This window comes from Cherax quadricarinatus, chromosome 79 (genome assembly GCF_038502225.1).
Source record: "Cherax quadricarinatus isolate ZL_2023a chromosome 79, ASM3850222v1, whole genome shotgun sequence".
NCBI classification, from domain to species: Eukaryota; Metazoa; Arthropoda; class Malacostraca; order Decapoda; family Parastacidae; genus Cherax; species Cherax quadricarinatus.
Genome location: NC_091370.1, coordinates 1,375,797 through 1,399,985, shown reverse-complemented (window position 1 = coordinate 1,399,985; position 24,189 = coordinate 1,375,797). Strand labels below are relative to the sequence as shown.

At 47.3% G+C, this 24,189-nt stretch overlaps 1 protein-coding gene across 2 annotated transcripts in view; it reads left to right on the top strand.

The window, feature by feature from the left end:
• LOC128702726 (protein Wnt-11b-2-like) overlaps positions 1–24,189 on the top strand; it is a 229,835-nt gene that overhangs the window by 94,013 nt on the left and 111,633 nt on the right. Inside the window, exon 1 of one of the 2 annotated variants that reach the window (XM_070101830.1) lies at positions 2,050–2,504. The exons of the other annotated variant lie outside the window; for it this stretch is intronic. Coding sequence (XP_069957931.1) covers positions 2,304–2,504 — 201 coding nt within the window. The 5' untranslated portion in view covers positions 2,050–2,303. Of the gene's footprint in view, positions 1–2,049; positions 2,505–24,189 lie in introns of those variants that run through there. 2 annotated transcript variants of the gene reach the window in all.

Here is a 24,189-nt window from a genome sequence, read left to right as displayed (position 1 = left end):
TTGTAGAATAACTTCTACGTCTCTAATCTCAGCGTTAACCTATTCAGATTACTCTGAATAATCAACTCTTTTTTAGGTACATTTTTCACCAATTTTATGTCATTCACGACTTTTGACTCAAGATTAGTTTCACTGCGAGAAATGCTTGAACCAAGACCCGATCCCTGAAGAACTCTGCTCGTAACGTCCAGCCTAGTGGCCTGGTGGCTAAAGCTCCCGCTTCACACACGGAGGGCCCGGGTTCGATTCCCGGCGGGTGGAAACATTTCGACACGTTTCCTTACACCTGTTGTCCTGTTCACCTAGCAGCAAATAGGTACCTGGGTGTTAGTCGACTGGTGTGGGTCGCATCCTGGGGGACAAGATTAAGGACCCCAATGGAAATAAGTTAGACAGTCCTCGATGACGCACTGACTTTCTTGGGTTATCCTGGGTGGCTAACCCTCCGGGGTTAAAAATCCGAACGAAATCTTATCTTATATCTTATCTTATCATGATGCTCACCCATAAAGCATCCCTCACAATCCCTTTCCCCGTCCCTTCATTTTTCTCCTAAACGTACATTGTACATGAAAACCAAACACACATATAAATATATATAGCACAATAGAACTGCAAGATTCACATCAATTTAGCTCACAGAATGCAGTTATAATTATAAGCAAAGAAGAGGTATACTCAACAGTGAGAGCTATTAAAAAGAATATAGCTGAAGTGAACAGAATTTTCACACAAAGCAACTCAAGAAATGCTTGAAGACATTGAAGAGTATCTAACAGATTTCGGCACCAGGATCAAACTTTTTTCCATCTCAAGAACGAAATTCAGAAACATTCAAAATGTTACTAACCCACTAACAAGCTGCCATTCAACCAATCATCATGAAGCTGAGCTTCCCCAGCGTTCGAGTTGCTGCCTAAAGTTGGGTTGTGGCTCCAGAAGGATCCCATAGTAATTGCTTCCTTTGTCCTTTCTGACATCGCCTGCTGCTATGCAGCTGACACACCTTTCAAGTCATGTAAGACACTCCTGTGACAGGGAGCCAAGAGACCCGAGGTGGGATAGTATCTGCGAATCTAGAAGAAGAATTCTATAGCATGCGCCAAGCAGTTTTTGATGAGGTACCTTCTCGAATGCTTATTAGAAATTTCTCTGCACTTTAACCGAACTTTGTCGTAATTTTTACACCTATAGTTCATAAATGGAATGTTAGACCTATATGATTCTGGGTTGATTTCCAGGTATTATGTTATGTTTTAGAAAATTTATATTGTCCCTAATAATAGTCAGAAATTAATGTTCAGGTGATTGGACGATAGCTAAGAAATACTACACATCTTGTATTTGTTTTTGATTATAAGGGTAATACAGTGGAACCTCGGCTTGTAAATGCCCCATCATGCAAATTTTTCAGGATACGAACTGTCTCTCGGTTGCTTATTTGCTTCTGGCCCGGCTTAGGTGGCCCGGTGGCCCGGTTACTAAAGCTCCCGCTTCACACACGGAGGGCCCGGGTTCGATTCCCGGTGGGTGGAAACATTTCGACACGTTTCTTTACACCTGTTGTCCTGTTCACCTAGCAGCAAATAGGTACCTGGGTGTTAGTCGACTGGTGTGGGTCGCATCCTGGGGGACAAGATTAAGGACCCCAATGGAAATAAGTTAGACAGTCCTCGATGACGCACTGACTTTCTTGGGTTATCCTGGGTGGCTAACCCTCCGGGGTTAAAAATCCGAACGAAATCTTATCTTATCTTATCTAGATACGAACGAAATTTCAGGATGCGAACTTCCCCCTTAAGGGAGGTTCCTTGGTGAGGGGCTCTTGATCTAGGGAATTGGATCTGTGCTACAGTTCCCTAAATTAATAATAATAATAATAATAATAATTATTATTATTATTATAATAATAATAATAGTAAAACGTATAATATAATATAATGTAATAATAATACTATAATAATAATATATAATACTAAAATAATTATAATAACATACTATAATAAGTGTCAGAATGCCACCAATAGATGGCAGAGGGAGTACCAAAACAACACCAGTGCAAGTGTGTTTGGAGTTTACCTCGCGGTGGCAGGAATTCTCTTGTTTTCCTTACGTTTTGTGCAGTTATTTTGCCAAATTTCATTTTTCTAACCATGGGTCCTAAGAAAGCAAGTGCAAAGGACAGTGTTGAGAAGGAAAAGAGGATGATTTCCATAAAATTAAAGCAGAAAATCATAGATAAACAAACTAGGTGCGAGGGTTAAGGACTGGGCAAGTGATTACCAGTGTAGCTGATCTACGATATGTGCAATACTAATGTACAATACATATCGTTAAGTTCAGTGATAAAGAGTAGCATTAACAGTGTAGCAATTAATTGCTACACACTTAAGAGTTTAGCAATTAAGTTTAGCATTAAGAGTGTAAAACAAAATGAACTGACGGCATACACCACCCTGCCTATCTTTTCCACCGTCAACCTTCCCCAGCATTTCTTCTCCAAGGTAAATGGTGTAGGTACACCAGTTTATTTCCACATTATGTTTTCCTTATGAAAGAAGTGATCTAATGCAGTTTGCCTCACGTTTTCATAGCAGGAGCGAGAACGCCCACAACCACTCTCCTCCGCCAATGTCACCACTAGCCATATACGTAATGACATTTTATTCATTCTAGAGTGTATATCAGGTTTCTATATTATTTATATTGTTTATTATGTTATATTAGATGAATTGTGATAGATAAATAAGCCGTAGAGTTGCTATTAGTGTCATATTGAAATATTTTGTAGAGCCTCCTGAGAGCAGGAATTCCGCTGGAACGGATTAATGGCATTTCAATTAATGTAAATGAGGAATATTGACTCAGCATACGAACAATTCAGGATACGAACAAGGTCATGCAAAGGATTAAATTCATAAGACGAGATTCCACTGTATTTGCCTTTTTCTAAGGAGTTGTTAAATACCACCATTAGTGATGTGTGATTTAGAATCTACAGTCTTATATAGGGGACTCTTGGTCTAAGGAATTGAATCTGTGCTCCGGATCCCTGAACTGATCCTGAATACCTTCCATCCCCCCCCCACAGGCACTGTATAATCCTACGGGTTTAGCTCTCCCCTGTGATTATATAATGTAATATATAAGTCAGCTTGTCTGGTCAGCTGGATTTGTTAACATTCAACTTTTCTAAGTGTTTTAATACGCCAAGTACAGTAATTTTGAAAAAATCTAATTTACCAGAATCAGGTCAAAAAAAGAAAAAAAAATTTATAGCTTGGGAATATGATCAGCTACCTCCCAAGATTTATTTGACTCATTACAAAATGCATGTGAAATAATTACCAATAAAGAAAACAAACACCGACTTAAAATGTACATGGCGGTGACCGACGATGTTCAGTTGTACCCTAATCAAAACTTCAGAAAAATACAAGTGCGTAATGCACACGAACTGCAATAATCCCTATGGATGAGCATAAATTAATATAACTCTATTCCTGTAATATTACAAATAAAATATAGTAGTGACAATAGTATTCTCATAACTAAGAGTTCGTTTTAATATATAAACTCAAGCTTAGCCATAACTAGCAGGACGTTCCGTGACAAACACTTTATTACTGGGGAAGGGGAACAACTCAACTGTGTTTCACAAGTCAATTTACGATCCTGGATACGAAATATATCGTGCGAATCCATCATTTTTAGCACATTGTCTGTGGCATGCGAAGAGTATGTTACAATTTATTTTGTGTATGTCACACTCCAGTATAGGCTGCCTCCCAGCCAGCGAACCTGGTGCTATGGGTTTAACAATCAATAGGGTACCCGTAGTTAAATCAGTACCTTGTTTCATTGACCAATCACAGGGAAGCCCGCCAAAGCTGAAGTAACCTGGTTCACTTGTGGTAAACATTTGGCAGACTTACCTACCTGCTGGTTGAGTACGGTGCACTCTCTCTGGCTCTCTTTGCCATCTCTCACCGTGGTGTACACTTATTATTATTATATTAGTACATAATGTACATACCTGTATAAAGTGTGTTAGTAATACTGTCCCGGATTTGAGAGAGCAGACTCTTGTTACCAGGCTCGACATCCTGCTAGATCTGTTAAACAAGGGGACAAATCAATGGCAGATACAGTGATTTCGTAGTGTTGGCACATGCAGGGTTCACATCAATAAGTTCTACCTCGTGTACTAGAAGTTCATTCTTGATAAATTAGACACATGTGCAACTCTTGGGTATCTTTATTGAGGAAACGTTTCGCCACACAGTGGCTTCATCAGTCCATACAAAGGTTCTCTGAACCATTCATCTACAAAGTTCATTCTTGTTATACCAAATAAAGCGGCGAAGTCGGACTGGACCAGGAGACATAAACCAAGATGGCCACGAACTACCGTGAGATAAGCGTCGTTGAAATCCAAATAGGGGCTCCAGTGAAGTTGTATTAGTTATATCTAACCAAACGTTTTAAAAGGATGGACCGGAAAGCCATCAGAAGGCCTCGATCAGATGACAAATAGCTCCAGTGATTGGCCATCAAATAACTAAGACCCCCGTCAGGAAGCACTTGTCCTGATTCCTGACAAACCTTACCTTAATTGTATTAATTTTAGCAGACAAGATTGATCTAATTAAATAGTGTGTGTCTAGGAAAACCTATTTCCAATGTTGTTTTCCTATATGTGATTCAGTTCTGGACTAATGGCATTCTAGACCAGTATCACAGCCTGGTTGGTCAGGTACTGACCAGCTGGGCAGTGGATATCTTTAAACATTTAAACAATGTCAGTCTCAACATGCAAGACAACACTGGAAATATCTTATTTTCCACTGGCAAAATCAATCCTCTGAAACAATGTCAGTCTCAACATGCAAGACAACACTGGAAATATCTTATTTTCCACTGGCAAAATCAATCCTCTGAGAAATAAATTAAGAATTTGGGCTGTCAGTGTGAAAAAAGGCACAATAACCTACACATGGGAGAGAGGAGCTTACAACGACGTTTCGGTCCGACTTGGACCATTTACAAAGTCACACTGACTTTGTAAATGGTCCTCTCTCCCATGTGCAGGTTATTTGTGTATTGTTCCGGTCAAGGTATTGTGCCTTTTTGTTATTTATAAAAGAAGGCAACATGGATATGTTCCAACATGTCGCTGCAAGAAAAAAAGTCAGTAAAATTTATCAAATTTATGCAGGGAAGACCGTGAGTTTCAAGCCAGTCCAAGTTCAGTCTCACAGAATAGAAGTAAATAACTGAAATACGTAATTATGGCAGTAAGAAATTGAAGCATAAAGTGCCTCTGGGCGAATTTTGAAGAGAAATTAAGAATGAATATCCTCAAATTGCCAAAAAAAAAGAAAACTCTGGTAATTCTCATACAATTTTCAACAAATTACCCGAGTGAGTTGGGATTTTCTGTGGTCACAAATATAAATATTAACAAGAGGGAAAGGCAACAGTCAGTCAAGAAAGAAAAAGTTTATCTGTCCAATACTCTAATATCAAGAGGATCTGCCCAAGTGTTCAAAGCTGCGAACCATCAGTGGAAACTTAGTTTTACCAATATACTTAAAACTGCAGCAATAACAATTATATTTGTTGACTACATAGATCTGTGATTCATCATGTATAACATCGTTGATTTTTATGAAATATTGCATGATGTATTTAGGGTTAAATATAACTCTCATCTGGGATAATATACTTGCTAGTTAACACTTTTTTCAGGAAGGACTGTGGTGGCAAGAACTATTGTGGTACCTGTGGTGGCAGGAGCTATTGTGGTACCTGTGGTGGCAAGAACTACTGTACTGCCTGTGGTGGCAGGAACTATTGTGGTACCTGTGGTGGCAGGAGCTATTGTGGTACCTGTGGTGGCAAGAACTATTGTGGTACCTGTGGTGGCAGGAACTATTGTGGTACCTGTGGTGGCAGGAACTATTGTGGTACCTGTGGTGGCAAGAACTACTGTAGTGCCTGTTGTGGCAGGAACTACTGTACTGCCTGTGGTGGCAGGAACTATTATAGTACCTGTGGTGGCAGGAACTATTGTAGTATCTGTGGTGGCAGGAACTACTGTAGTACCTGTGGTGGCAGGAACTACTGTAGTACCTGTGGTGGCAGGAACTACTGTAGTACCTGTGGTGGCAGGAACTACTGTAGTACCTGTGGTGGCAGGAACTATTATAGTACCTGTGGTGGCAGGAACTATTGTAGTATCTGTGGTGGCAGGAACTACTGTAGTACCTGTGGTGGCAGGAACTACTGTAGTACCTGTGGTGGCAGGAACTACTGTAGTACCTGTGGTGGCAGGAACTACTGTAGTACCTGTGGTGGCAGGATCTATTGTAGTACCTGTGGTGGCAGGAACTACTGTAGTGCCTGTGGTGGCAGGAACTATTGTAGTATCTGTGGTGGCAGGAACTACTGTAGTACCTGTGGTGGCAGGAACTACTGTAGTACCCGTGGTGGCAGGAACTACTGTAGTAACTGTGCTGGCAGGAACTATTGTAGTACCTGTGGTGGCGGGAACTAATGTAGTACCTGTGGTGGCAGGAACTATTGTAGTACCTGTGGTGGCAGGAACTACTGTAGTGCCTGTGGAGGCAAGAACTATTGTAGTGCCTGTGGTGGCAGGAACTATTGTAGTACCTGTGGTGGCAGGAACTATTGTAGTACCTGTGGTGGCAGGAACTATTGTAGTACCTGTGGTGGCAGGAACTACTGTAGTGCCTGTGGAGGCAAGAACTATTGTAGTGCCTGTGGTGGCAGGAACTACTGTAGTACCTGTGGTGGCAGGAACTACTGTAGTGGCTGTGGTGGCAGGAACTAGTGTAGTACCTGTGGTGGCAGGAACTATTATAGTACCTGTGGTGGCAGGAACTATTGTAGTACCTGTGGTGGCAGGAACTATTGTAGTACCTGTGGTGGCAGGAACTATTGTAGTATCTGTGGTGGCAGGAACTACTGTAGTACCTGTGGTGGCAGGAACTATTATAGTACCTGTGGTGGCAGGAACTATTGTAGTATCTGTGGTGGCAGGAACTACTGTAGTACCTGTGGTGGCAGGAACTACTGTAGTACCTGTGGTGGCAGGAACTACTGTAGTACCTGTGGTGGCAGGAACTACTGTAGTACCTGTGGTGGCAGGAACTATTGTAGTACCTGTGGTGGCAGGAACTATTGTAGTACCTGTGGTGGCAGGAACTATTGTAGTACCTGTGGTGGCAGAAATTACTGTAGTACCTGTGGTGGCAGGAGCTATTGTAGTGCCTGTGGTGGCAGGAACTGTTGTAGCATCTGTGGTGGCAGAAACTACTGTAGTACCTGTGGTGGCAGGAACTACTGTAGTACCCGTGGTGGCAGGAACTACTGTAGTAACTGTGGTGGCAGGAACTATTGTAGTACCTGTGGTGGTGGGAACTAATGTAGTACCTGTGGTGGAAGGAACTATTGTAGTACCTGTGGTGGCAGGAACTATTGTAGTACCTGTGGTGGCAGGAACTACTGTAGTACCTGTGGTGGCAGGAACTACTGTAGTACCTGTGGTGGCAGGAACTACTGTAGTGGCTGTGGTGGCAGGAACTACTGTAGTACCTGTGGTGGCAGGAACTATTGTAGTACCTGTGGTGGCAGGAACTATTGTAGTACCTGTGGTGGCAGGAACTATTGTAGTACCTGTGGTGGCAGAAATTACTGTAGTACCTGTGGTGGCAGGAGCTATTGTAGTACCTGTGGTGGCAGGAACTACTGTAGTGGCTGCGGTGGCAGGAACTATTGTAGTACCTGTGGTGGCAGGAACTATTGTAGTACCTGTGGTGGCAGGAACTGTTGTAGTACCTGTGGTGGCAGGAGCTGCTGTGGTGGCAGGAACTACTGTAGTGGCTGTGGTGGCAGGAACTACTTAAGCACCTGTGGCGGCAGGAACTACTGTAGTGGCTGTGGTGGTAGGAACTACTGTAGTGGCTGTGGTGGCAGGAACTACTGTAGTACCTGTGGTGGCAGGAACTACTGTAGTACCTGTGGTGGCAGAAACTACTGTAGTGGCTGTTGTGGCAGGAACTACTGTAGTGCCTGTGGTGGCAGGAACTACTGTAGTACCTGTGGTGGCAGGAACTACTGTAGTACCTGTGGTGGCAGGAACTACTGTAGTGCCTGTGGTGGCAGAAACTACTGTAGTGGCTGTGGTGGCAGGAACTACTGTAGTGCCTGTGGTGGCAGGAACTACTGTAGTACCTGTGGTGGCAGGAACCACTGTAGTGCCTGTGGTGGCAGAAACTACTGTAGTGGCTGTTGTGGCAGGAACTACTGTAGTGCCTGTGGTGGCAGGAACTACTGTAGTACCTGTGGTGGCAGGAACTACTGTAGTACCTGTGGTGGCAGGAACTACTGTAGTGCCTGTGGTGGCAGGAACTACTGTAGTGCCTGTGGTGGCAGAAACTACTGTAGTGGCTGTTGTGGCATTAACTACTGTAGTACCTGTGGTGGCAGGAACTACTGTAGTACCTGTGGTGGCAGAAACTACTGTAGTGGCTGTGGTGGCAGGAACTACTGTAGTGCCTGTGGTGGCAGAAACTACTGTAGTGGCTGTTGTGGCAGGAACTACTGTAGTACCTGTGGTGGCAGGAACTACTGTAGTGCCTGTGGTGGCAGAAACTACTGTAGTGGCTGTTGTGGCAGGAACTACTGTAGTACCTGTGGTGGCAGGAACTACTGTAGTGCCTGTGGTGGCAGAAACTACTGTAGTGGCTGTGGTGGCAGGAACTACTGTAGTGGCTGTGGTGGCAGGAACTACTGTAGTACCTGTGGTGGCAGGAACTATTGTAGTACCTGTGGTGGCAGGAACTATTGTAGTACCTGTGGTGGCAGGAACTACTGTAGTGCCTGTGGTGGCAGGAACTGTTGTAGCATCTGTGGTGGCAGAAACTACTGTAGTACCTGTGGTGGCAGGAACTACTGTAGTACCTGTGGTGGCAGGAACTACTGTAGTACCTGTGGTGGCAGGAACTATTGTAGTACCTGTGGTGGCAGGAACTATTGTAGTACCTGTGGTGGCAGGAACTATTGTAGTACCTGTGGTGGCAGGAACTACTGTAGTACCTGTGGTGGCAGGAACTACTGTAGTACCTGTGGTGGCAGGAACTACTGTAGTGGCTGTGGTGGCAGGAACTACTGTAGTACCTGTGGTGGCAGGAACTATTGTAGTACCTGTGGTGGCAGGAACTATTGTAGTACCTGTGGTGGCAGGAACTATTGTAGTACCTGTGGTGGCAGAAATTACTGTAGTACCTGTGGTGGCAGGAGCTATTGTAGTACCTGTGGTGGCAGGAACTACTGTAGTGGCTGCGGTGGCAGGAACTATTGTAGTACCTGTGGTGGCAGGAACTATTGTAGTACCTGTGGTGGCAGGAACTATTGTAGTACCTGTGGTGGCAGGAGCTGCTGTGGTGGCAGGAACTACTGTAGTGGCTGTGGTGGCAGGAACTACTTAAGCACCTGTGGCGGCAGGAACTACTGTAGTGGCTGTGGTGGTAGGAACTACTGTAGTGGCTGTGGTGGCAGGAACTACTGTAGTACCTGTGGTGGCAGGAACTACTGTAGTACCTGTGGTGGCAGAAACTACTGTAGTGGCTGTTGTGGCAGGAACTACTGTAGTGCCTGTTGTGGCAGGAACTACTGTAGTACCTGTGGTGGCAGGAACTACTGTAGTACCTGTGGTGGCAGGAACTACTGTAGTGCCTGTGGTGGCAGAAACTACTGTAGTGGCTGTTGTGGCATTAACTACTGTAGTACCTGTGGTGGCAGGAACTACTGTAGTACCTGTGGTGGCAGGAACTACTGTAGTACCTGTGGTGGCAGGAACTATTGTAGTACACGTGGTGGGAGGAACTATTGTAGTACCTGTGGTGGCAGGAACTGATGTAGTACCTGTGGTGGCAGGAGCTGCTGTAGTGGCTGTGGTGGCAGGAACTACTGTAGTACCTGTGGTGGCAGGAACTACTGTAGTGGCTGTGGAGACAGGAACTACTGAAGCACCTGTGGCGGCAGGAACTACTGTAGTGGCTGTGGAGACAGGAACTACTGAAGCACCTGTGGCGGCAGGAACTACTGTAGTGGTTGTGGTGGTAGGAACTACTGTAGTGGCTGTTGTGGCAGGAGCTACTGTAGTACCTGTGGTGGCAGGAACTACTGTAGTGGCTGTGGTGGCAGGAACTACTGTAGTGGCCGTGGTGGCAGGAACTACTGTAGTACCTGTGGTGGCAGGAACTATTGTAGTACCTGTGGTGGCAGGAACTACTGCAGTACCTGTGGTGGCAGGAACTACTGTAGTGGCTGTGGTGGTAGGAACTACTGTAGTGGCTGTGGTGGCAGAAACTACTGTAGTACATTTGGTGGCAGGAACTACTGTAGTACCTGTGGTGGCAGGAACTACTGTAGTACCTGTGGTGGCAGTAACTACTGTAGTGGCTGTGGTGGCGGGAACTACTGTAGTACCTGTTGTGGCAGGAACTACTGTAGTACCTGTGGTGGCGGGAACTACTGTAGTACCTGTTGTGGCAGGAACTACTGTAGTACCTGTGGTGGCAGGAACTACTGTAGTACCTGTGGTGGCAGGAACTACTGTAGTGGCTGTGGTGGCGGGAACTACTGTAGTACCTGTTTACCTGGAGTTTACCTGGAGAGAATTTCGGGGATCAACGCCCCCGCGGCCCGGTCTGTGACCAGGCCTCCTGGTGGATCAGAGCCTGATCAACCAGGCTGTTGCTGCTGGCTGCACGCAAACCAACGTACGAGGCACAGCCCGGCTGATCAGGAACTGACTTTAGGTGCTTGTCCAGTGCCAGCTTGAAGACTGCCAGGGGTCTGTTGGTAATCCCCCTTATGTGTGCTGGGAGGCAGTTGAACAGTCTCGGGCCCCTGACACTTATTGTATGGTCTCTTAACGTGCTAGTGACAACCCTGCTTTTCATTGGGGGGATGGTGCATCGTCTGCCAAGTCTTTTGCTTTCGTAGTGAGTGATTTTCGTGTGCAAGTTCGGTACTAGTCCCTCTAGGATTTTCCAGGTGTATATAATCATGTATCTCTCCCTCCTGCGTTCCAGGGAATACAGGTTTAGGAACCTCAAGCGCTCCCAGTAATTGAGGTGTTTTATCTCCGTTATGCGCGCCGTGAAAGTTCTCTGTACATTTTCTAGGTCGGCAATTTCACCTGCCTTGAAAGGTGCTGCTAGTGTGCAGCAATATTCCAGCCTAGATAGAACAAGTGACCTGAAGAGTGTTATCATGGGCTTGGCCTCCCTAGTTTTGAAGGTTCTCATTATCCATCCCGTCATTTTTCTAGCAGATGCGATTGATACAATGTTATGGTCCTTGAAGGTGAGATCCTCCGACATGATCACTCCCAGGTCTTTGACGTTGGTGTTTCGCTCTATTTTGTGGCCAGAATTTGTTTTGTACTCTGATGAAGATTTAATTTCCTCATGTTTACCATATCTGAGTAATTGAAATTTCTCATCGTTGAACTTCATATTGTTTTCTGCAGCCCACTGAAAGATTTGGTTGATGTCCGCCTGGAGCCTTGCAGTGTCTGCAATGGAAGACACTGTCATGCAGATTCGGGTGTCATCTGCAAAGGAAGACACGGTGCTGTGGCTGACATCCTTGTCTATGTCAGATATGAGGATGAGGAACAAGATGGGAGCGAGTACTGTGCCTTGTGGAACAGAGCTTTTCACCGTAGCTGCCACGGACTTTACTCTGTTGATGACTACTCTCTGTGTTCTGTTAGTGAGGAAATTATAGATCCATCGACCGACTTTTCCTGTTATTCCTTTAGCACGCATTTTGTGTGCTATTACGCCATGGTCACACTTGTCGAAGGCTTTTGCAAAGTCTGTATATATTACATCTGCATTCTTTTTGTCTTCTAGTGCATTTAGGACCTTGTCGTAGTGATCCAATAGTTGAGACAGACAGGAGCGACCTGTTCTAAACCCATGTTGCCCTGGGTTGTGTAACTGATGGGTTTCTAGATGGGTGGTGATCTTGCTTCTTAGGACCCTTTCAAAGATTTTTATGATATGGGATGTTAGTGCTATTGGTCTGTAGTTCTTTGCTGTTGCTTTTCTGCCCCCTTTGTGGAGTGGGGCTATGTCTGTTGTTTTTAGTAACTGTGGGACGACCCCCGTGTCCATGCTCCCTCTCCATAGGATGGAAAAGGCTCGTGATAGGGGCTTCTTGCAGTTCTTGATGAACACAGAGTTCCATGAGTCTGGCCCTGGGGCAGAGTGCATGGGCATGTCATTTCTCGCCTGTTCGAAGTCATTTGGCGTCAGGATAACATCGGATAGGCTTGTGTTAATCAAATTTTGTGGCTCTCTCATAAAAAATTCATTTTGATCTTCGACTCTCAGTCTGGTTAGCGGCTTGCTAAAAACTAAGTCATATTGGGGCTTGAGTAGCTCACTCATTTCCTTGCTGTTATCTGTGTAGGACCCATCTTGTTTAAGTAGGGGCCCAATACTGGACGTTGTTCTCGATTTTGATTTGGCATAGGAGAAGAAATACTTTGGGTTTCTTTCGATTTCATTTATGGTTTTTAGTTCTTCCCGCGATTCCTGACTCCTAAAGGATTCTTTTAGCTTAAGTTCGATGCTTGCTATTTCTCTGAAGTGTCTCCCTACGCATTTCAGATATATTGACCTCTTTTAGCCGCTCTGTTATTCTTTTCCGTCGCCTGTAAAGGGAGCGCCTGTCTCTTTCTATTTTACATCTACTCCTCCTTTTTCTTAGAGGAATAAGCCTTGTGCATACATCGAGTGCCACCGAGTTAATCTGTTCTAGGCATAAGTTGGGGTCTGTGTTGCTTAGTATATCTTCCCAGCTTATATCGGTTAGGACTTGGTTTACTTGGTCCCACTTTATGTTTTTGTTATTGAAGTTGAATTTGGTGAATGCTCCCTCGTGACTAGTCTCACTATGTCGGTCTGGGGCTCCGCGCATACATGACTGAACCTCAATTATGTTGTGATCTGAGTATATTGTTTTTGGTATGGTGACATTTCTTATCAGATCATCATTGTTAGTGAAGATGAGGTCTAGTGTATTCTCCAGTCTAGTAGGCTCTATTATTTGCTGGTTTAAATTGAATTTTGTGCAGAGATTTAAAAGCTCGTGTGAGTGTGAATTTTCATCAGAGCTGCCTCCTGGTGTTATTACTGCAACAATATTATTTGCTATATTCCTCCATTTTAGGTGCCTTAAGTTGAAATTCCCCAGGAGCAAAATGTTGGGTGCAGGAGCTGGAAGGTTTTCCAGACAGTGGTCAATTTTTAACAGCTGTTCCTGGAATTGCTGGGATGACTTAAGAAATCGTAATGACACGATTGCAAATAAACCATACCCCCGGCTGGGATTGAACCCGCGGTCATAGAGTCTCAAAACTCCAGCCCGTCGCGTTAGCCACTAGACCAGCTAGCCACAATAAGATTCATCCAACTAGGTATATTTCTACACCATAGGAAAGTTAGCACAGGCACCTCTGTGACCACAAATGCAAGTTTTTACAGACGAATCTCCAGCTAGCGTGGCCGTGACGAACTCTTGCTCAAGTCCCTTCACTGCCGTCAACATGACTTAAGAAATCGTAATGACACGATTGCTGGAGATTCGTCTGTAAAAACTTGCATTTGTGGTCACAGAGGTGCCTGTGCTAACCTTCCTATGGTGTAGAAATATACCTAGTTGGATGAATCTTATTGTGGCTAGCTGGTCTAGTGGCTAACGCGACGGGCTGGAGTTTTGAGACTCTATGACCGCGGGTTCAATCCCGGCCGGGGGTATGGTTTAATTGCTGGGATGTTGCATCCGGAGGCTTGTAGACTACCACAATGACTAGGTTTTGGTTCTCGACCTTTACTGCTAAAACTTCCACTACATCATTTGAGGCATTTAGCAGTTCTGTGCAAACAAGTGACTCTGCAATGTACAGGCCAACCCCCCCCCCCTTTTGCCTGTTCACTCTGTCACATCTGTATAGGTTGTAACCTGGGATCCATATTTCGTTGTCCAAGTGATCCTTTATGTGGGTCTCGGTGAAAGCCGCGAACATTGCCTTTCCCTATGCAAGCAGTCCCCGGATGAAAAGTATTTTGTTGTTTGTTGCTGGCTTTAGACCCTGTATATTTGCAAAGAAGAATGTTATCGGACTGGTGGTATTGTTGGTACTGGGGGGGGGGATTTTTTTTCCGGCATTAGTATCTGTATCTGTTGGTTTGGAGTGGAGGCCATCGACTGTGGTTCCACTCCAGGAATGACTGGATTTGGTGTACGATTTCTGCCATTTCCTGCCAGTTTTTTTTCCTTCCTGGCACTAAAAAACCTCTCCCTCTTGAGTGGCTGTGGCTACCCAGGTTTTCCCATGGCCTGGATGTTTTGTATCTTTTTGTCCCCTTTAGATGGTATGCCTGGCAATTTAAGTTATAGCACAGTCTTTCCTGTACTGAAGAGGTACACAGTTCAGGGTGAAAAAGCTTACAGGAAGAGAGTTTGCATTTTCCTGTTGTCATATGGGCATGGCATTTTCTAGGGTGGTCATAGTTGCACGTCCCATCTGTTTTTCCAGATTTCCCATGCCAGCAGATACCAAGTGCATAGTATGTGCACAGGCTTGGTTTCCGTTTGCCTTGGGTTTCTGTGACTGTATTCCCTGTTGGTGCATGTTTCCCTGTCTTACTTCTATCCTCCCTAGCACCAACAATGGAGCACCCACCAGTTGTTTTTGGTAATATATCCTCACTATTGCTAGTGGAGTCCTCTTGTTTGCTATTTCCTGCTGTATTTCTAGTTTGCAATATTGGTTTTATCTTATCTTTGACTACACTGTAGTGGCTGTGGTGGCGGGAACTACTGTAGTGCCTGTGGTGGCAGGAACTACTGTAGTGCCTGTGGTGACAGGAACTACTGTCGTGGCTGTGGTGGCGGGAACTACTGTAGTGCCTGTGGTGGCAGGAACTACTGTAGTACCTGTGGTGACAGGAACTACTGTCGTGGCTGTGGTGGCGGGAACTACTGTAGTACCTGTGGTGGCAGGAACTACTGTAGTACCTGTGGTGACAGGAACTACTGTCGTGGCTGTGGTGGCGGGAACTACTGTAGTACTTGTGGTGGCAGGAACTACTGTAGTACCTGTGGTGGCGGGAACTACTGTAGTGTCTGTGGTGGCAGGAACTACTGTAGTACCTGTGGTGGCAGGAACTACTGAAGTGCCTGTGGTGGCAGGAACTATTGTAGTACCTGTGGTGGCAGGAACTATTGTAGTACCTGTGGTGGCAGGAACTACTGTAGTACCTGTGGTCGCAGGAACTACTGTAGTGGCTGTGGTGGCAGGAACTATTGTAGTACCTGTGGTGGCAGGAATTATTGTAGTACCTGTGGCGGCAGGAACTACTGTAGTGGCTGTGGTGGCAGGAACTACTGTAGTGCCTGTGGTGGCAGGAACTATTGTAGTACCTGTGGTGGCAGGAACTACTGTAGTGGCTGTGGTGGCAGGAACTACTGTAGTACCTGTGGTGGCAGGAACTATTGTAGTACCTGTGGTGGCAGGAACTATTGTAGTACCTGTGGTGGCAGGAACTATTGTAGTACCTGTGGTGGCAGGAACTACTGTAGCACCTGTGGTGGAAGGAACTATTGTTGTACCTGTGGTGGCAGTAACTATTTTAGTACCTGTGGTGTCAGGAACTATTGTAGTGCCTGTGGTGGCAGGAACTACTGTAGTGGCTGTGGTGGCAGAAACTACTGTAGTGGCTGTGGTGGCAGGAACTACTGTAGTACCAGTGGTGGCAGGAACTACTGTAGTGGCTGTGGTGGCAGGAACTACTGTAGTGGCAGGAACTATTGTAGTACCTGTGGTGGCAGGAACTATTTTAGTACCTGTGGTGGCAGGAACTATTGTAGTGGCTGTGGTGGCAGGAACTGCTGTTGTACCTCTGGTGGCAGGAACTATTGTAGTACCTGTGGTGGCAGGAACTATTGTAGTGCCTGTGGTCGCAGGAACTATTGTAGTACCTGTGGTGGCAGGAAATACTGTAGTGGCAGTGGTGGCAGGAAATACTGTAGTGGCAGTGGTGGCAGGAACTACAGTAGTACCTGTGGTGGCAGGAACTACTGTAGTACCTGTGGTGGCAGGAACTACTCTAGTGGCTGTGGTGGTAGGAACTGCTGTAGTTGCTGTGGTGGCAGGAACAACTGTAGTACCTTTGGTGGCAGGAACTACTGTAGTACCTATGGTGGCAGGAACTACTGTAGTACCTGTGGTGGCAGGAACTACTGTATTGGCTGTGGTGGCGGGAACTACTGTAGTACCTGTGGTGGTAGGAACTACTGTAGTACCTTTGGTGGCAGGAACTACTGTAGTACCTGTGGTGGCAGGAACTACTGTAGTGGCTGTGGTGGCGGGAACTACTGTAGTACCGTTGGGGGCAGGAACTACTGTAGTGGCAGTGGTGGCAGGAACTACTGTAGTGGCTGTGGTGGCGGGGACTACTGTAGTACCTGTGGTGGCAGGAACTACTGTAGTGGCAGTGGTGGCAGGAACTACTGTAGTGGCTGTGGTGACGGGGACTACTGTAGTACCTGTGGTGGCAGGAACTACTGTAGTACCTGTGGTGGCAGGAACTACTGTAGTGGCTGTGGTGGCGGGAACTACTGTAGTACCTGTGGTGGCAGGAACTATTGTAGTACCTGTGGTGGCAGGAACTACTGTAGTGGCTGTGGTGGCAGGAACTATTGTAGTACCTGTGGTGGCAGGAACTATTGTAGTACCTGTGGTGGCAGGAACTATTGTAGTACCTGTGGTGGCAGGAACTACTGTAGTACCTGTGGTCGCAGGAACCACTGTAGTGGCTGTGGTGGCAGGAACTATTGTAGTACCTGTGGTGGCAGGAACTATTGTAGTACCTGTGGTGGCAGGAACTATTGTAGTACCTGTGGTGGCAGGAACTACTGTAGTGGCTGTGGTGGCAGGAACTACTGTAGTACCTGTGGTGGCAGGAACTACTGTAGTACCTGTGGTGGCAGGAACTACTGTAGTACCTGTGGTGGCAGGAACTATTGTAGTACCTGTGGTGGCAGGAACTATTGTAGTACCTGTGGTGGCAGGAACTATTGTAGTACCTGTGGTAACAGGAACTACTGTAGTGGCTGTGGTGGCAGGAACTACTGTAGTACCTGTGGTGGCAGGAACTACTGTAGTACCTGTGGTGACAGGAACTACTGTAGTACCTGTGGTGACAGGAACTACTGTAGTACCTGTGGTGACAGGAACTACTGCAGTACCTGTGGTGGCAGGAACTACTGCAGTACCTGTGGTGGCAGGAACTATTGTAGTACCTGTGGTGGCGGGAACTACTGTGGTACCTGTGGTGGCAGGAACTACTGTAGTACCTGTGGTGGCGGGAACTACTGTAGTACCTGTGGTGACAGGAACTACTGTAGTACCTGTGGTGGCAGGAACTACTGTAGTACCTGTGGTGGCAGGAACTACTGCAGTACCTGTGGAGGCAGGAACTATTCTAGTGGCTGTGGTGGCGGGAACTATTGTGGTACCTGTGGTGGCAGGAACTACTGTAGTGGCTGTGGTGACGAGAACTACTGTAGTACCTGTGGTGGCAGGAACTATTGTAGTACCTGTGGTGGCAGGAACTACTGTAGTACCTGTGGTGTCAGGAACTACTGTAGTACGTGTGCAGGCAGGAACTACTGAAGTGGCTGTGGTGGCGGGAACTACTGTAGTACCTGTGGTGGCAGGAACTACTGTAGTACCTGTGGTGGCAGGAACTACTGTAGTACCTGTGGAGGCAGGAACTACTGTAGTGGCTGTGGTGGCGGGAACTACTGTAGTACCTGTGGTGGCAGGAACTACTGTAGTGGCTGTGGTGGCAGGAACTACTGTAGTACTTGTGGTGGCAGGAACTACTGTAGTACCTATGGTGGCAGGAACTATTGTTGTTCCTGTGGTGGCAAGAACTATTGTAGTACCTGTGGTGACAGGAACTATTGTAGTACCTGTGGTGGCAGGAACTACTGTAGTGCCTGTGGTGGCAGGAACTATTGTAGTACCTGTGGTGGCAGGAACTACTGTAGTGCCTGTGGTGGCAGGAACTATTGTAGTACCTGTGGTGGCAGGAACTACTGTAGTACCTGTGGTCGCAGGAACTATTGTAGTGGCTGTGGTGGCAGGAACTATTGTAGTACCTGTGGTGGCAGGAACTATTGTAGTACCTGTGGTGGCAGGAACTATTGTAGTACCTGTGGTGGCAGGAACTATTGTAGTACCTGTGGTGGCAGGAACTATTGTAGTACCTGTGGTGGCAGGAACTACTGTAGTACCTGTGGTGGCAGGAACTACTGTAGTGGCTGTGGTGGCAGGAACTACTGTAGTACCTGTGGTGGCAGGAACTACTGTAGTACCTGTGGAGGCAGGAACTACTGTAGTGGCTGTGGTGGCGGGAACTACTGTAGTACCTGTGGTGGCAGGAACTACTGTAGTACCTGTGGTGGCAGGAACTATTGTAGTACCTGTGGAGGCAGGAACTACTGTAGTGGCTGTGGTGGCGGGAACTACTGTAGTACCTGTGGTGGCAGGAACTACTGTAGTGGCTGTGGTGACGGGAACTACTGTAGTACCTGTGGTGGCAGGAACTACTGTAGTGGCTGTGGTGGCAGGAACTACTGTAGTGGCTGTGGTGGCGGGAACTATTGTAGTACCTGTGGTGGCAGGAACTTCTGTAGTACCTGTGGTGGCAGGAACTACTGTAGTGGCTGTGGTGTCAGGAATTACTGTAGTACGTGTGGTGGCAGGAACTACTGTAGTGGCTGTGGTGGCAGGAACTACTGTAGTGGCTGTGGTGGCGGGAACTATTGTAGTACCTGTGGTGGCAGGAACTACTGTAGTGGCTGTGGTGTCAGGAATTACTGTAGTACCTGTGGTGGCAGGAACTACTGTAGTGGCTGTGGTGACAGGAACTACTGTAGTGGCTGTGGTGGCAGGAACTACTGTAGTGGCTGTGGTGGCGGGAACTATTGTAGTACCTTTGGTGGCAGGAACTTCTGTAGTACCTGTGGTGGCAGGAACTACTGTAGTGGCTGTTGTGGCGGGAACTACTGTAGTACCTGTGGTGGCAGGAACTATTGTAGTACCTGTGGTGGCGGGAACTACTGTAGTACCTGTGGAGGCAGGAACTACTGGAGTGGCTGTGGTGACAGGAACTACTGTAGTACCTGTGGTGGCAGGAACTTCTGTAGTACCTGTGGTGGCGGGAACTACTGTAGTACCTGTGGTGGCAGGAACTATTGTAGTACCTGTGGAGGCAGGAACTACTGTAGTGGCTGTGGTGGCGGGAACTACTGTAGTGGCTGTGGTGGCGGGAACTACTGTAGTACCTGTGGTGGCAGGAACTACTGTAGTACCTGTGGTGGCAGGAACTATTGTAGTGGCTGTGGTGGCAGGAACTACTGTAGTGGCTGTGGTGGCAGGAACTACTGTAGTACCTGTGGTGGCAGGAACTACTGTAGTACCTGTGGTGGCAGGAACTATTGTAGTGGCTGTGGTGGCAGGAACTACTGTAGTGGCTGTGGTGGCAGGAACTACTGTAGTGGCTGTGGTGGCGGGAACTACTGTAGTACCTGTGGTGGCAGGAACTTCTGTAGTACCTGTGGTGGCAGGAACTATTGTAGTGGCTGTGGTGGCAGGAACTTCTGTAGTACCTGTGGTGACAGGAACTACTGTAGTGGCTGTGGTGGCAGGAACTACTGTAGTGGCTGTGGTGGCGGGAACTACTGTAGTACCTGTGGTGACAGGAACTACTGTAGTACTTGTGGTGGCAGGAACTTCTGTAGTACCTGTGGTGGCAGGAACTACTGTAGTGGCTGTAGTGGCGGGAACTACTGTAGTGCCTGTGGTGGCAGGAACTATTGTAGTACCTGTGGTGGCAGGAACTATTGTAGTACCTGTGGTGGCAGGAACTATTGTAGTACCTGTGGTGGCAGGAACTATTGTAGTACCTGTGGTGGCAGGAACTATTGCAGTTCCTGTGGTGGCAAGAACTATTGTAGTACCTGTGGTGGCAGGAACTATTGTAGTACCTGTGGTGGCAGGTACTATTGTAGTACCTTTGGTGGCAGGAACTACTGCAGTACCTGTGGTGGCAGGAACTACTGTAGTACCTGTGGTGGCAGGAACTATTGTAGTACCTGTGGTGGCAGGAACTATTGTAGTACCTGTGTTGGCAGGAACTACTGTAGTACCTGTGGTGGCAGGAACTACTGTAGTGGCTGTGCTGGCAGGAACTACTGTAGTGGCTGTGGTGGCAGGAACTACTGTAGTACCTGTGGTGGCAGGAACTACTGTTGCGGCTGTGGTGGCAGGAACTACTGTAGCACCTGTGGTGGCAGGAACTACTGTAGTGGCTGTGGTGGCAGGAACTTTTGTAGTACCTGTGGTGGCAGGAACTATTGTAGTACCTGTTGTGGCAGGAAGTACTGTAGTGGCAGGAACTACTGTAGTACCTGTGGTGGCAGGAACTATTGTAGTACCTGTGGTGGCAGGAACTACTGTAGTGGCTGTAGTGGCAGGAACTACTGTAGTACCTGTGGTGGCAGGAACTACTGTAGTACCTGTGGTGACAGGAACTACTGTAGTGGCTGTAGTGGCAGGAACTATTGTAGTACCTGTGGTGGCAGGAACTATTGTAGTACCTGTGGTGGCAGGAACTATTGTAGTGGCTGTGGTGGCAGGAACTACTGTAGTTCCTGTTGCAGCAGGAATTATTGTACCTGTGGTGGCAGGAACTACTGTAGTGGCTGTGGTGGCGGGAACTACTGTAGTACCTGTGGTGGCAGGAACTATTGTAGTACCTGTGGTGGCAGGAACTTCTGTAGTACATGTGGTGGCAGGAACTACTGTAGTGGCTGTGGTGGCGGGAACTACTGTAGTGCCTGTGGTGGCAGGAACTATTGTAGTACCTGTGGTGGCAGGAACTATTGTAGTACCTGTAGTGGTTGGAACTATTGTAGTACCTGTGGTGGCAGGAACTATTGTAGTACCTGTGGTGGCAGGAACTATTGCAGTTCCTGTGGTGGCAAGAACTATTGTAGTACCTGTGGTGGCAGGAACTATTGTAGTACCTGTGGTGGCAGGTACTATTGTAGTACCTTTGGTGGCAGGAACTACTGCAGTACCTGTGGTGGCAGGAACTACTGTAGTACCTGTGGTGGCAGGAACTATTGTAGTACCTGTGGTGGCAGGAACTATTGTAGTACCTGTGTTGGCAGGAACTACTGTAGTACCTGTGGTGGCAGGAACTACTGTAGTGGCTGTGGTGGCAGGAACTACTGTAGTGGCTGTGGTGGCAGGAACTACTGTAGTACCTGTGGTGGCAGGAACTACTGTTGCGGCTGTGGTGGCAGGAACTACTGTAGCACCTGTGGTGGCAGGAACTACTGTAGTGGCTGTGGTGGCAGGAACTTTTGTAGTACCTGTGGTGGCAGGAACTATTGTAGTACCTGTTGTGGCAGGAACTATTGTAGTGGCTGTGGTGGCAGGAACTACTGTAGTACCTGTGTTGGCAGGAACTACTGTAGTACCTGTGGTGACAGGAACTCCTGTAGTGGCTGTGGTGGCAGGAACTACTGTAGTACCTGTGGCGGCAGGAACTACTGTAGTACCTGTGGTGACAGGAACTACTGTAGTGGCAGGAACTATTGTAGTACCTGTGGTGGCAGGAACTATTGTAGTACCTGTGGTGGCAGGAACTATTGTAGTGGCTGTGGTGGCAGGAACTACTGTAGTTCCTGTTGCGGCAGGAATTATTGTACCTGTGGTGGCAGGAACTACTGTAGTGGCTGTAGTGGCAGGAACTATTGTAGTACCTGTGGTGGCAGGAACTATTGTAGTACCTGTGGTGGTAGGAACTATTGTAGTACCTGTGGTGGCAGGAACTATTGTAGTACCTGTGGTGGTAGGAACTATTGTAGTATCTGTGGTGGCAGGAACTATTGAGGTACCTGTGGTGGCAGGAACTACTGTAGTGGCTGTGGTGGCAGGAACTACTGTAGTGCCTGTGGTGGCAGGAACTACTGTAGTACCTGTGGTGGCAGGAACTATTGTAGTACCTGTGGTGGCAGGAACTATTGTAGTACCTGTGGTGGCAGGAACTATTGTAGTACCTGTGGTGGCAGGAACTACTGTAGTACCTGTGGTGGCAGGAACTACTGTAGTGGCTGTGGTGGCAGGAACTACTGTAGTGCCTGTGGTGGCAGGAACTACTGTAGTACCTGTGGTGGCAGGAACTATTGTAGTACCTGTGGTGGCAGGAACTACTGTAGTACCTGTGGTGGCAGGAACTATTGTAGTACCTGTGGTGGCCGGAACTATTGTACCTGTGGTGGCAGGAACTACTGTAGTACCTGTGGTGGCAGGAACTACTGTAGTGGCTGTGGTGGCAGGAACTACTGTAGTACCTGTGGTGGCAGGAACTACTGTAGTGGCTGTGGTGGCAGGAACTACTGTAGTGTCTGTGGTGGCAGGAATTACGGTAGTACCTGTGGTGGCAGGAACTATTGTAGTACCTGTGGTGGCAGGAACTACTGTAGTACCTGTGGTGGCAGGAACTACTGTAGTGGCTGTGGTGGCAGGAACTACTGTAGTGTCTGTGGTGGCAGGAATTACGGTAGTACCTGTGGTGGCAGGAACTATTGTAGTACCTGTGGTGGCAGGAACTACTGTAGTACCTGTGGTGGCAGGAACTACAGTAGTGGCTGTGGTGGTAGGAACTATTGTAGTACCTGTGGTGGCAGGAACTACTGTAGTGGCTGTGGTGGCAGGAACTACTGTAGTGGCTGTTGTGGCGGGAACTACTGTAGTACCTGTGGTGGCAGGAACTACTGTAGTACCTTTGGTGGCAGGAACTACTGTAGTACCTTTGGTGGCAGGAACTACTGTAGTACCTGTGGTGGCAGGAACTACTGTAGTACCTGTGGTGGCAGGAACTACAGTAGTGGCTGTGGTGGCAGGAACTGCTGTAGTACCTTTGTTGGCAGGATCTACTGTAGTACCTATGGTGGCAGGAACTACTGTAGTGGCTGTTGTGGCGGGAACTACTGTAGTACCTGTGGTGGCAGGAACTACTGTAGTACCTGTGGTGGCAGGAACTACTGTAGTGGCTGTTGTGGCGGGAACTACTGTAGTACCTGTGGTGGCAGGAACTACTGTAGTACCTTTGGTGGCAGGAACTACTGTAGTACCTGTGGTGGCAGGAACTACTGTAGTGGCTGTGGTGACAGGAACTATTGTAGTACCTGTGGTGGCAGGAACTACTGTAGTACCTTTGGTGGCAGGAACTACTGTAGTGGCTGTGGTGGCAGGAACTACTGTAGTACCTGTGGTGGCAGGAACTACTGTAGTGGCTGTGGTGGCAGGAACTACTGTAGTGGCTGTGGTGGCAGGAACTACTGTAGTACCTGTGGTGGCAGGAACTACTGTAGTACCTGTGGTGGCAGGAACTACTGTAGTGGCTGTTGTGGCAGGAACTATTGTAGTACCTGTGGTGGCAGGAACTACTGTAGTGGCTGTGGTGGCAGGAACTACATTAGCACCTGGGGTGGCAGGAACTACTGTAGTAGGAGGAACTGCTCTAGTGGTTGTAGTGGCAGAAACTACTGTGGTCGCAGGAACTACTGTAGTGGCTGTGGTGGCTTGAAGTACTGTAGTGGCTGTAGTGGCAAGAACTGCTGTAGTGGCTGTGGTGGCAGGAACTACTGTAGTGGCAAGAACTGCTGTAGTGGCTGTAGCGGCAAGAACTGCTGTAGTGGCTGTGGTGGCAGGAACTCCTGCAGTGCCTGTGCTGGTTGCAGCAGCTGTAATAACATCGGTTCTTGTAGTAGTTGTAGCGGCTGCTGCTCAAGTTGTAGAGGCTGTTTAAAGTGTGACCGTTGCGATAATTTCTATAACTACAATGGCTGTTGCAGTTGTGGTGAATGTGGCAGCTGTGGCCACTGTAATATATTAACCTAGTATTACTACATCAGCCAGTGTGTGTGTGGGATCCCCTAGGCTGTCCCTCACCTCATACAACTTGTTTTAATTATGGGGCCACCTTGTAATCG